Genomic DNA, 13,211 nt, shown 5'->3' with positions numbered 1-13,211 from the left:
GATGAGGCTGCGTAGACGGATGAGTGTTTCGGGTTGAAATGCCACCGAATTGATCCCTCCGCCCCCTGTGCCCCACTAACTGAACCTGGGTGTTTCTCTAGTTTCCTGTTAAATCATTAGCACCGCGTTGCTGGTGTGGGGCTTAGTTGCTCACGTTAGCATCACGCTGCCGAAAAAGTTGGCACTACGTTTCTCAGAACAAGCCAGTGCATTAACTGCCTCCGAGTTTTTTGTCCAGGTATTCTGGTTTCCTCCCACATGAAGCCAAACACTCATGAATGGAATTTTCCAAACATTCAAACGTAGCAATACCCTCCTGCAAAGGAATCTTCACATGTGTAAATGAAGATCTTTATTGTTACTAGAGAAAATATTATTTAATTAGTTTCGCCATATCGATTTCATCTCTGGCCGTGTGCTCAACAGCTCGGGTAAAACCAGAATGTCTTTATGCCCTCGTGCAGGTTGGTGGCAAGAGTTGGAGTCCCAGAGGTGATATAAAAAAATAGCATTACGATTAACTTGACACCACACAGCCCTAATCTACGGTGAACCTGTCTCTGTTCCAGCGAGGAAGAGGAGGAGGACGAACCGGAGCCTCTAGATCATGACTACGATGTTCCGCAGCAGCACGTGTACAAGCGCGGCTGGAGCAAGGCGCGATGGACCAGAGAGGAGGTAGTCGCCCTACAAGTCTTGTCTCGCTCGAACCTCCTAGCTGGAGCCTTGCCCACGCTGACCCCAGGGCATCTAAATGAAAAGCTTTCTCGCTCACTTAGAGGGGTTGTAACGATGCATCATTTCGTCGATTCAATGTCGGTTTGTTAGGTTCACAATGCGTGCGGCAAATTGGGCGAGTGAGAAATAGGTGTTGTTAGATTCACATCAGCAGCAGCCATGGTCAATGCATTGCTAGATGAAGGCCTCGCCCAGCCGTCGCGATCTCTCGCGATCCCTGTGATGTGATAGTCCGCCTCGCGTCTGCCCACGAGCTGATTTTATTGTGTTCGTCTTCTCGGTAGACATCCTCGTTTTCATTCGCATATGGTTGTGTAATGGTTTCATGTGGCCCCCTGCAGCCATTTGTGGCCATTACATTCGTCACAATGGAAAAAGTTTCCATTGAATTGTGACCCATGACCATTCATCAAACCGCCAGTGTGGGGGGCAGGAGGGGTGTTAAGGGTTACACCCCAATTAATCAATATCTGGCATGCCTTTTTTATTTACGTTTACCTTCTATTGCATAGTGCTAAGCCTACAAAGACACGCACCAATTGAATATAATCCTTGTTGCGTTGCATTCTAAGTTGGGAAGCGCACAATATTGACGAGCATTTGGGAAAATACTTGAAACCCACATTGGCTTCATTGAATCACTTGACAATGTACTTTTGATAGAATGTATTCGATCATCTCTCCACATATGCCAGCAGAGTGAACTTCACAATTTACAAATTCCACTTATTCCTCTCCCACTGAACAAAACCCTACTCTGGACAATGAGCTTTTATGGGTTATCAATTTATTTCAACGACAGCTCAATTTCATTTTTTGAAATGACGTTTGGTTATTACTGGGTTCCTTGAGAAGATGAAACACAAACCACCATACTCACAATATGTTTGCCACATTTTATGTTCTAAATTCAACAAACAATTCCATGGTTATTATTTGCATACTATTGCTTTGCATCAGGTCACAAACAAAGTCCAACAGAGCGGTGTTGATTTCAAACAGTTGAAAATTGTGTAAAGCTTGTTATGTGCTGTCCTGCAAAATTACAGGAAGCAACTATATTTTCAAACCGACACAACTACTTAGGTTTTTGTGGTTAACAAAAAGTAAATCTCTCCATAAAACAATAATTGTTTGAAATTTCGTGCGAATTTCCAGCTCTATATTGAGGAAGCCCTGTTTGAATATTGGAAGATTCCCATTTGTTCCTTGCTCCACGCCGCTGTGCCCAGATTTGACACAGCGGAGAGGCCTGTGGTTTCACCGGTTGATTGATCCTGTGCAGATGCTGATCGGTAGCGATACCTTTCAGGATGAGAGGCTGAAACAGTTGGCGGAGCGATTCGGAACGGACGACTGGAAATTTCTCGCAAACTACATGCCTGTAAGTTGAATATGCACGATGTACCCTTTAATAAAGATCTCCCCCTCTAACCTTTAACAGGCTGTTTGGGTAAGTGCTGTTAGCGAGCACTGATGAAGGCTAACAAAACGCACAAGCATCACGCCTGGCCTCCTTTGTCTCCCCAGGGCTGATGTTTACACACCGAACCGAATGCTCATTTGAAATTGAGTTGACCTCGTGGAGGCCCAGAACTGGTTCAGATATGTTACCAACGTCAGCTGCGAGCGGGAATCGATCTCGGGTTGCTGGGTTCATAGAGCAGTGTGCTAATTGCGACGCTACTGCTCCCCACACACACACCAGGACCCCAAAATGAATGGGTGAATTCGCATGGCTAGTCAAGGCACATCAAACGTAGTTTAAGAGAGCTGTAACATGTTTTTCTTTTCTTGCCATTGTATGTATTACAGAGGTACATGAACTAAATTTTCGGCTGCAGTAACGGCAGTAGCATTGTCAAATAAAACATAAGGGACTTTACTGTCGGTGGCGTACAAGAACAGTACTGTCATTATAATCACTGGCTTCTAACCAAAACAATTAAACAAATAATATAAGCTGCTTTTTCCATTCTTAGTTTTGCTATCATACATTTTGCTATGTTATCCTAGCCTCTGGATTATGAGACACACATTTTTTTCTTTGTATTCTATCGCACAAGTTTTGGGTGTGACTTCCATTCCAGAGCATCTTAAGCTCCTGATAATATGGTATAGGGTCGCATTAATAGTGATGGCAGTAAGGTGTTTTCAATCTCTAATTTACAACCTCGTGTTCCTGTCTGGTATGTTTGTATGTTGAACCACTTTCGCACCGTACTTACTTAACTTCGCTAATCGGAGGTCTTGCTATATACATGTGTACACCTACAGCCCTTTTGTCAGTTGACTGCTGGATGAGGGACGCCCCACATCATGTTGGTCATAGAAGTTGTTTTGACCAGATTTCACCTTCCTTGTCAGTGAATATTGGTGAAGAGCGAGGAGCATAGATGAGGGCACATAGAAAATATAGAAGATGAAAATCGATCTACTAAAATGACCTCTGCTTCCAACTACCTAGGCTGTAACTTTATCACCTGGAATGTACTCGATCTTGTCCGATCTCTGAAGCAAAGCTGCACTGAGTCTGGATAGAGATAAGATGGGTGACCACCACTCATAGCAGGTGTTACAGACTGCTGGGGCTATCTATTATGCAATAAAATGCAATATAACACAGTGTATATGTGTATCGAATACAAATGCCACTGTGTGGTTTTCAGAAAAGAAAGAAAGATCCCCACTGGCTGGTGTGTGTACGTGCGGTCTCATTCTCTGCAGAATCGAAGTGATGCTCAGTGTATCCACCGCTGGCAAAAGGTCCTGAACCCGGCTCTGGTGAAGGGGCCGTGGACTAAGGAGGAGGATCAGAAGGTATAAGATGTTGCGACTTCACCAGCAAGCAGTTCAGCAAAATGGAGAAAAATAAAGGCTCCGTCGGAAAGCGTCAGCCTACCCTGTATGCTTTCATAATTTTTAGTTAAATTCTCATCTCGATGCGCAGTGCTTCTCGCGGTAGATTAATTGGACAAGGTAATATGATGGCTCTTATGACTGCTATACTTTACAGCCCTTTGTAATTCACTGGTGGATTAAAGCCTCCCCGCACTCTCAGTCATGGGAACAGTGTGCTAATCATTGTTGGTTGTTAAAGGAAGTGGGCCTAGGGCTAGTTCTTATATCACTCGCCATTCATGTTGGTTGTGGTCAGGAATCAAACTAAGGTTGCCAGGTTCATTGCGCATTACCCTGACTCCTGTGCCACTTGCCCCACCCAATGCGTACTTGATACAGTGTGTAAACTGCAGCACTGACGAGGTGCTCACTAACGGTGCAGTCGCGTCTTGATTAGCCGGGATGGTGTTGTGGAGTAGGGGTAGCCCATAAAAAAATTAAATTGCCAATGACAACGTAAATTGCGCCATAAAAAATATATTTGTTTACCTAAGTATAATAGTACCAAAGACATAGAATGCATTGCTCTTGTTATTGTTTCTTAAAGTCAGAGGTTTACTTGCAAACATGTTTGGTCATGTGGGCACTGTAACTGATCTTCGACACGTATGGAGCAGCTAATAATGCAACGAGCATGGGCCTAGAAGGTGGGAATGAGCACAGTTAATGCTCAACCTGGATATTCTGATCGAGGCGTTGGCGAAACCACCACCACCCGCTTTGTGTGCCATGCTGGCCTTAATAGTGTGCTCGCTAACAGCGCTTGTCCCCAACAGCCACGGTGGCGAGATGTTGAGTAACACGCTTAGTAGACAGGAGGTCGTGGATTCGTTCCCGAACCAGACGTCTGTATATTTGCAGTTTGCATGTTCTCCCCGTGGACGTGTGGTTTTTTTCCTCCAGTTTTCCCTCCAGTTTTTCCCTCCACATTTAGAATCAACATGCGTTTAGATTATTTGGCTCCTATACATTTCCACACGATGAGCCACTTATCTGAGCTATCATTTGTGGCCAAGTCACTTCTGAAAAAGAGCTATATAGCTCAGTGGGCCTTACCTGGTAAAATAAAAATAGTGTTCGTGTTATAGTGTTAGCCCTGTGGGCTAGATGGTAGACCTTTGTATGTGTGTGTGTTCACGCATGCACGCACGCAGGTCATCGAGCTTGTCATGAAGTACGGTCCCAAGCGCTGGTCACTCATCGCCAAGCAGCTCAAGGGTCGCATCGGCAAGCAGTGTCGTGAGCGCTGGCACAACCACCTCAATCCTGCGGTGAAGAAGTCGTCGTGGACCGAGGAGGAGGACCGCATCATCCATGAGGCACACAAGCAGCTGGGAAACCGCTGGGCCGAGATCGCCAAGCTGCTGGCTGGAAGGTGAGAGCGACGTGGGTGAGGGCCGTGACGACGCTCGGGCAGGGGTTTGCTCTCCGGTGTGTGTTCGGGTCATACGTTTTGCACAACACGCTATGAGCTTATTTAGGAACCATGGGACGTGTGGCGTAATGTCGGGCATCACGGCGGGCAACACAGAGGAGTAACAACAAAACACTCCAGAGAAGCTATACAGCACAACGGTGAAAACCTATGCAGTAGCACAAGGTTCTTCAACTGGCTAACCGTGGGGAGAGAGTGTGAAAGCTCTTGGAGTGACCCGCTAAGGGATATGTCTTTATGAGACGTAAAGAAATGCAGATTAGTTAGATGAAAGAGATGGAGATGAGAGAGCTGTAGACAGGAGATTGTTTCCTTAAACCCCACAGCCACTGGCTGAGCCTAAATTGCAACAATGATGCAAATATAATTGATTTTTTTACTTCCATCATGATCCTGAATCGTGTAAATTCATTGCATCGTGAAGGTGGTGAACCATTACATGGCATACAATAAAATACGAGAAATTACCAGATAAAACAATTGGTGACAAGCTGTGCACAGGGACAGATTCACATTTTGAAGTATGACCCAAGCACATTGTCTTTGCATGTTTCCTCAATTATGGCAATGGAGGTAAATATCAGCATAAATCAGACGAGAAACGAACATGCTTCAAGATGAATTTGTCGCATAACATACAAAGTGTAGTATGCACAGTGGTAGAGGTCGGGGTGCCTTTTTTATCCAGTGCCCATCGTAGAGAGATGTTCATTTGCATTGCGTCGAGGTAGCATTGCTTCGCAAGTGGCCTCGCGGGATTAATTAACATTAAAATTCGACCAGAAAAGTAAACGAACCGCGCCCAAGGGGTCTGCATCCATCAAGGGGGTCCAGCCCATTAGGTGACTGATTGCCATTCCTCCCAACCCATTTGTTGGCCACCTGAAATGTGCATTATAGAAATGCAGCCTATTTTATATATCTAAACGTGGCATTTTATTAATCTTTGGAAGAGTATCATTCACAATATATTTTTCAAATTATCGCTTTGGGATAGTTTTGACATTTTTAAAAGTGATATTTTCATAAATTGTTTAAAATAAAATCACTTAAGGTGCCGATTGGCAGTTATTGCCATTACCGAAAAACATTCGTACTTTCGTTCGTACTTCCGTCTGAGACGGTTTCACATTTTGACAATTCAGAAAACCCATAAAGTAATGATGAATCTTACCGCACTGCTTATGAGTATAATTTCCCTGATTTGTATAATTTCGTGAGTTTGGAAATGCATCATAAAAAAACTATCGTTTTTCAGCATACCATCATGAATTAAACGTGTGTGCTTTAAAATGTGAGCCAGTGGGTGTGCGTGCACATGCTAAACTCGTTCTTCCTTTTGTATGTGCATTAGTCTGGCTTACCAGCTTGTGATAACATACAACACTCATTTTCCCTAGTTCAATCTGTAACTCCTGCCTGCTGCTCTGATCTTTGTTTACTAAGACGCAGCTATCACGGGCACCAATAGTTGCCTATTAATCATTGTGTGAGAAACGGTTGATTTCAGCCGGGTGTGCCCCACTCTTACCCTCAGAACCGACAACGCCATTAAGAATCACTGGAACTCCACACTGAAGCGCAAAGTGGAGCAGGAGGGCTACCTGCAGGATTCTCCGTGGCCTCTGTGCCCTGACACCAAGTTTCAGTCCGACGCCTTCCCGGTCCTTGCACCGGACAGCCCCAGCCGCGATGAGCAGGATGTACGCACACATTTGCGTTGGGTTACACGCACGCAAAGACAAACTCCCCCCCCGGCCCTATTTCTGTGTAGCCTACACAGGCTGTTCGGCGGCAAGTGCTGTTAACGAGCGCCGAATGAAGACAGGCATAGTGCACGAATAGGTAATGTGGCTTAACACCACGCCCGTTTTGCCTATCTAACCGGTACTGATGCTTTGACATTGTACCGTGTACTTATTTAAGGCTGAGTCGACTTCGGGATGCCCCAGGACCAGCTAAAATTTTGCCACACATTTACTGTGAGTGGGAATGCAGCTCAGGTCACGCAGTTTGCTAACTGCTACACTACCACTTCCCTATACTTACATGTATACAAATAGACACGCACACATGTGCGGGCGTCACTTTTTTTGTACAGGTCGGCAGGCCGATTTAAAAAAATAAAGTGTTTGAGTAGCGAACACACACTGGGGAGCTCAGTGCAAATCGGAGCAATGTATGAAAATAGGGTTTGACTGAAGCATGTAACTTGCTGACCTGCCACTACTGGCAATAGCTCATCAGATTCCTCTTCCAGTCTAAATAAAAAAAAAACTGATTCTGATTTACACCGGCTAAAATCAAATCAAGAAGAACTGTGGTTTGTGTGCTTGGTTTTTGTGTAAACAATCTACCTGCTTTTAAAGACAACGCCTCCATGCAGCATTCACAGGGCCCCCTAATAAGATGCCAAAGTGCATTCATAAAAGGGCTATTGTAGTTCAGTGGTTGTAATTCACATGTGCTTATCTTGCACCTTTGAGACCAAGCTGTCAATGATGTTCTTTCTGACCTTTGCAAAAAATGTTAAACATTTTCATTCATGAACAATTTAAATGAAAATTGGAACCGTGATTGGCAGCGTTAAAAGAATTCCCGATATATTCCTCTTGGAGACTTTTTGTCGCTCACTCGCTCGGCCTCCCTCTCTCTCCCTTTGTTTTGCTTCTCTGTAGTCTGGATGTGCAATCAACCCGGAGATGAGCACTAGGTTAAAATCGATTAAGGTAAGACAAACATTTATAACAAAAAGTTTAAATGGTGCATTGCTTATTTTGTTGTTCAAATGGATACCTAACTCCCAAAACATTGCCAGCCACTATATAGCGTGACTAAACATTTCGATGCAGTGGTTTATATATGATGCTTGTATCTACGTGATTGATCTTGAGGGTTTGGACAGGCATTTAAAAATTACACAATTTCTGACGAATCTCTTGCATGGGCAGAATTTAATTTAGAGAAAGGACCCATCACTTTTAAATATAGTGGTTGTGGGTCATTTATAAGCATGACTTAAGCGCTTAAATGAATTCCGATATCACAAGAGTCGTTAATAGGAGTTGTATCGATTCACACTCGGGCTATTTGATGTATTGTTGCAATTTAAAATCGCTTTTTTACTCGAAGAAAAAATATTTATTTACATCGTTTGTCTATTTTGTCTTGTTTGTACATTTTCACTCCATTAGTTGAAATGCAACATGAGCATATAATCTTCATACATTTGTAGAAACTGAAAAAAACGATCATCATCACGATCCATGGGCAGATAGTCCAGAGGTGTCCACTGCACATTTCGTCATTTGTTTCCTCTGTCTTGTGCCAGTAGGCTCAAGTAGTGCCAAATTTCTGGCACCAATCTCTTACGTCGTCGTCAAGTCATTCTCTGTTAGGTCTTCCTTTCCGGTTCCTTCCATTTTTCAGAACAACACGCTTTTAATTTTATTGTTGTCCATCCTATTGTTGTCCATCTTGCTATCGTCCATCCGGAAAAAAAACTACATGCAGCAAAGAAACTGAAAGCATCGGGATCGATCTATGTATTGCTAGCCTTAAGAATATATATTAATCGATGCGACATACATCCGTAGCCGCTACAGTCCAATAACAACAGGTGGTGTGCCTTTGATGAAGCCCACACACGATTACCCTGCAAAGGCAAAGATTCAAACCATGAAGTCCGATTTGCACGATTGGCTTCAAATTGTTTCTCTTCAACGTGACTTTACCGAAAAAACTAAGAATATGAATTACTGCAGTCACGAAAGCTTTAAATCAAAATGTGCAAAAGAAGTTCAACATACATACGTAAATCCTCGTAGTCCACCGCTTGCAGATTTTCACGCTAACACAGGAGCGCGGATGACTTTTTACGAAACTCCTCGTTGGATTTCGAACTTGATTTGAAGCTTTCGTGACTGTAGGAATCCATACTCTTTGGTTCCTTCGGTAAAGTCACGTAGGGAGAAAAATAAAATAAAACAAAAAATAATGGATCACCACGTTTCGATCGCAACACAAGCGGTCCGTCCTCAGGTGGAAAAAATATAATCCAGCAGTGGAACTGCTGAACCAGCGAGAGAGCTGTTACAACAAGAGGTTATTTATGTAGCGATGGGCAAGCGCTTGCCCATCGCCACACTCGGTGGTTTAGCAGTTCCACTGCTGGATTATATTTCTGACACCTGAGGACGGACCGCTTGTGTTGCGATCGAAACGTCGTGATCCATTATTTTTTGTTTTATTTTATTTTCTACCTACGTGACTTTACCGAAGGAACCAAAGAGTGAATTTCTAACGTACCGCACGCCCGCCTGCGGTCTCTACAGGCCACTCGGGATACACCAGTCAAGAAACAGCGAACACAGGCCTTAAGAATTATAATTTCCTCCGAGCAACGTGTCGCAGACTCGCAAACCGTATAAGCGTTCTTGCAAAACTTGACCTCGTGCGTGATTGCATTGAATCGGAGGAAGGTGCTTCTGGTGCTTTGCCTGGGCTAGGCTGGGCTAAGCTGCTTGCTTTTTCCATCGCTGCGTTGTTAATTCTCAAAAGCTTATGCTGTGCATTTAAACGTGTTATCTGCATCATTTCTTTGGCCGGCTTCGTAATTGAGATAATGTTACAAATATGATTTGCCTACCGTCCCCCCCTTGCGATTCAGTGAACTATCACAACATAAAATTGAAATAGTCGCTTCTATAAGCGTATTCAATTGGTGAGCCGTGACATAATTGTTTATTACTCTAAACAAGAATCCATTTAGATTTAGTATCTCATACTTGCGAGTAGGGGGTGTAACGACTTGCCCGTCACACTTCAATTAATTGTCACTTTCCCGAAACAAGTCCATTCAAGAATTTATAACTTTTTTTACAGTGTCGTCAATATAGTGGCCTCTAAGGGCTGCAAAGGTCGTGCGAACGCTTTACATAAGTCGTGTATAAAAAAATGTAAATTCGGTTCTTACATGCGCAACACGATGCACGTGTTGTTTAGCTTCAGCAACGATGTGAATTGAAACATTGCGGGAATTGTTACGCCCCTTGAAAGACGCGTTGTTTTATTCTTCTTTCAATTGGCTGGCCTCTTCAGGGTGTATGACATCTTATACTACAGAATGAAAGCAAAATACTGAAAAACATGGATTTAAAGAGCTTCTTAATACAAGCACATCTTAAGACTGCAAAACGCTTGGCAAATTGTGCAACATGGGAGAAATGGAGCCATCTGATTTCCTATACATTTATAGTTTTGGAAAATAAAGTATTAAAAGGTGAATTGAAGTCTCATAAAACGTTAATTAAAATCACATCAGATGGGCTATTAAAATTAAGACATGCGGATCGGAACATCTGTGGCATAATTTGGTAAAATTTAAAATCAGCGAATAGCTTGCCATGTGCTCTGCCATCTGCTGGATTGCTTGTATTGTTGGGGAAGTGTGCTTCATGCTGCATGTCATTGTTATATACAATATATACAACAGCCCTTTGCCAATCCACCTCCAGACAATGAGCCTCTTCACACTGTTGGTTTGTTTGACCCTACTACAGCAAGCTGGTCGTTAGTGAAGGGAGTGCCCTGAGCTGGTTCGTATATCACTCGTCACTCATGTTAGCCATGGCCAGAAAATCAACGCCAGTTGCCAAGTCCATATTGCAGGGTACCAACTGCTGCACCACTGCTCCAGGTTGTGTATATAACTAATTTTCCCAAATTGTCAAATTTGCCCTAACTGGTGTTCATACTTGCTTGTTTTAGCAAACATTTTTGAATGCTCCTTAATTAAAGCAGCTCATCCCCATAAAATTTCCACTCGGCTTCAGAGATGCTTTACGCTAATTAATTGAAGGACGTATTGTCCAATGCATTGCGTGCCCACATGTTTGTACATAGATGGACACAGTGGTGCCACACCATCACATCGCGCGTCACGCGCTGGCCTTTATAGGTGCACACGAACAGCACTTTCCCCACCGGGCTGGATAGGCTGACTTGGTTGGATCTTCATCTTTTTTGTAGACTGAGAACACGGGTGTTGTGGAGGTGGTCGACCTCATCGACTGGAGTGGCGGTGCCGCCATCGCCAACTTCAAAGACGCCGTGAGGCCGCTCGGTGTGGGCAGCCCCCGGTGTGATCACACTCAGAATTGGCCTGTCCACCAGGCCGGGGGAGCTAGCGCCGAGGCCACCACTCCGATCAAGTACCTGGCCGTGGCCCAGCTCTCGCCGCTCAAGAATGTGCCGGAGTTTGCCGAGACGCTGCAAATGATCGATTCGGTAAATATTGTGCAGCTATGCGGCAACATGTTCTTGTCGTTGGCGGCCGAAAACACCCCTCTGCTGGGTAAAGGCTTTTCCACATTTTCTTCCATTCCTTTCCCCAGTTGCTTACTACTGTTCAATTACAATTTCAAAACGCATTCATATGGCCATCTCCTCCACTGTTTTCATCTACTTCTTTTGTCTTGGTTTCCACTCCGTAGTTTTGTCGCTCATCTCTCTTGAGTCATTCTCACGATGTGCCCTGCACTGACTGCAGCTCTTTTTATTGTTTCTGCATTCCTCAACCTAAATATCATACATTTACGATGAAGTGTAGACCTTTTTAATTTATAATGCCTTAAAGCCAAGATTCAACTTGGGGAAATTTTATAGCACTTGTCACTGGCTAAAGCTACTGCACCATTTTCTCTGGGGCTTGGGGGGCGGGGGAAATTTCGCCGATCTGGCCATATTTGAACGCTCCTCCCGTGAGTGATCGGACCACAAAACAGTGGTCACACGACTACCCAAGGTTGTGCGCTGTAGACCAATCAATCTTCATTGAGAACACTTTTCAACAAACATTGTTTTGGCGAAACAAAACTCGGTCATTCTATCAAATCTTCAAATGAAATAATTGTGTACTTTTCATGTTTGTGCTATTATATCATAACGCAGCATTGTTTGCAGCAGTTTTACAGTAGGAGGCAATGTAGTAACCCTGGTTCTTAACCTCAGTGAGTGTACTTGCAGTCTATAATGTAGACTGTAGCCTGGTTTTTAAGCTTGGTGAGCGTATTGACATTCTATAATGTAGACTAACAATGGTTATTAAACCGAGTGAGCGTACTGGCAGTCTATAATGTAGACTTATTCTTGGTTCTTTCGGTAATAAAAAATAATAATAAAATAAAGATAACAAAAAACAAAAACCACGACGTTTCGATCACAACACAATTGATCGTCTTCAGGAGGAAAGAGGGAGATGGTCACCTAAGGCAACCGTTTATAAAGGTTTCAAAAATGGGCGTGGCACAAGAGCAAGAACTCCTGCAGCGAAACGAAGTGGGCTGGTCATATGTGCCCTGGGGTAAGATAACAAGAAAACGACACCAAATCAAGTCATGACCCAAAGTGGTTGATGACATCTTTCCAATGATTGCAGAGGTTATAACCATCCTCTTGGTTGAAATTGTGTCTGTATATATGGATGGTTTCATGAACGAATCTTTATTTCACTTTATTTTTACTATTTTTCTAGCTACGTGACTACCGAAAGAACCAAAGAATATGTATCGTTGCCTGTTTAAGAATAAGGTTTTGTCATATGTATGCTGCTACGCTTTTTTCAATGAGAGCTGCATTATGTCAATCTTGTTATTTGGCATATGGTTTTGCACAATTCCTTGCCTGGAATTGTATTATCAATATTAAAATTCGTATTAAAAAAGCTATTATTATAATAAAGTGCAGGATTGTATGGTTTGTTATTTGCATTTCTAGTCATGTTTAATTCATGGTAATTCACTTAGCTTACATCTCAGTGATTTCAAAGGACATATTCGAAATAATAAAAATATTATTTTGCCTTTTGGATGTAATTATATCCAGCTTTATTTTAACTATTTAACTACAACCATGTTCCTCATGTGATTTGGCAACCAAAAGTAATATTCTTGTTAATGTACCGTGTGATTGTAAAACAAAAGTAATTATCTTTGTAATGTTCCATTATGCCTTTTTGTATCGGAGCATTGGCAAAGTTATAAACCCATGCCCTGAGCTAGATTCACTCTGTTGTAGTCAACATTGATAGTTATATGGATAAGCTGGTCCCTGTCATATAACATTGATTTTCCATTTT

General features: G+C 43.0%; 1 protein-coding gene across 3 annotated transcripts in view; it reads left to right on the top strand.

Moving 5' to 3' along the window:
* The window catches only part of LOC116942595 (myb-related protein A-like), a 35,059-nt gene that overhangs the window by 10,301 nt on the left and 11,547 nt on the right, over window positions 1–13,211 (top strand). For 2 of the 3 annotated variants that reach the window (XM_032954690.2, XM_032954689.2), the window contains exons 3-9: window positions 570–678; window positions 2,024–2,122; window positions 3,466–3,558; window positions 4,794–5,014; window positions 6,612–6,777; window positions 7,753–7,803; window positions 11,105–11,362. In XM_032954690.2, the coding sequence (XP_032810581.2) occupies window positions 570–678; window positions 2,024–2,122; window positions 3,466–3,558; window positions 4,794–5,014; window positions 6,612–6,777; window positions 7,753–7,803; window positions 11,105–11,362 (997 nt within the window). The remainder of the gene's footprint in view (window positions 1–569; window positions 679–2,023; window positions 2,123–3,465; window positions 3,559–4,793; window positions 5,015–6,611; window positions 6,778–7,752; window positions 7,804–11,104; window positions 11,363–13,211) is intronic. The other variant, XM_032954691.2, reaches the window with a different exon arrangement.

This window comes from Petromyzon marinus, chromosome 15, assembly GCF_048934315.1.
Source record: "Petromyzon marinus isolate PM22_M1 ecotype Great Lakes invasive population chromosome 15, UKy_Petmar_22M1.pri1.0, whole genome shotgun sequence".
NCBI classification, from domain to species: Eukaryota; Metazoa; Chordata; class Hyperoartia; order Petromyzontiformes; family Petromyzontidae; genus Petromyzon; species Petromyzon marinus.
This window is presented reverse-complemented; position numbering and strand designations above follow the sequence as displayed.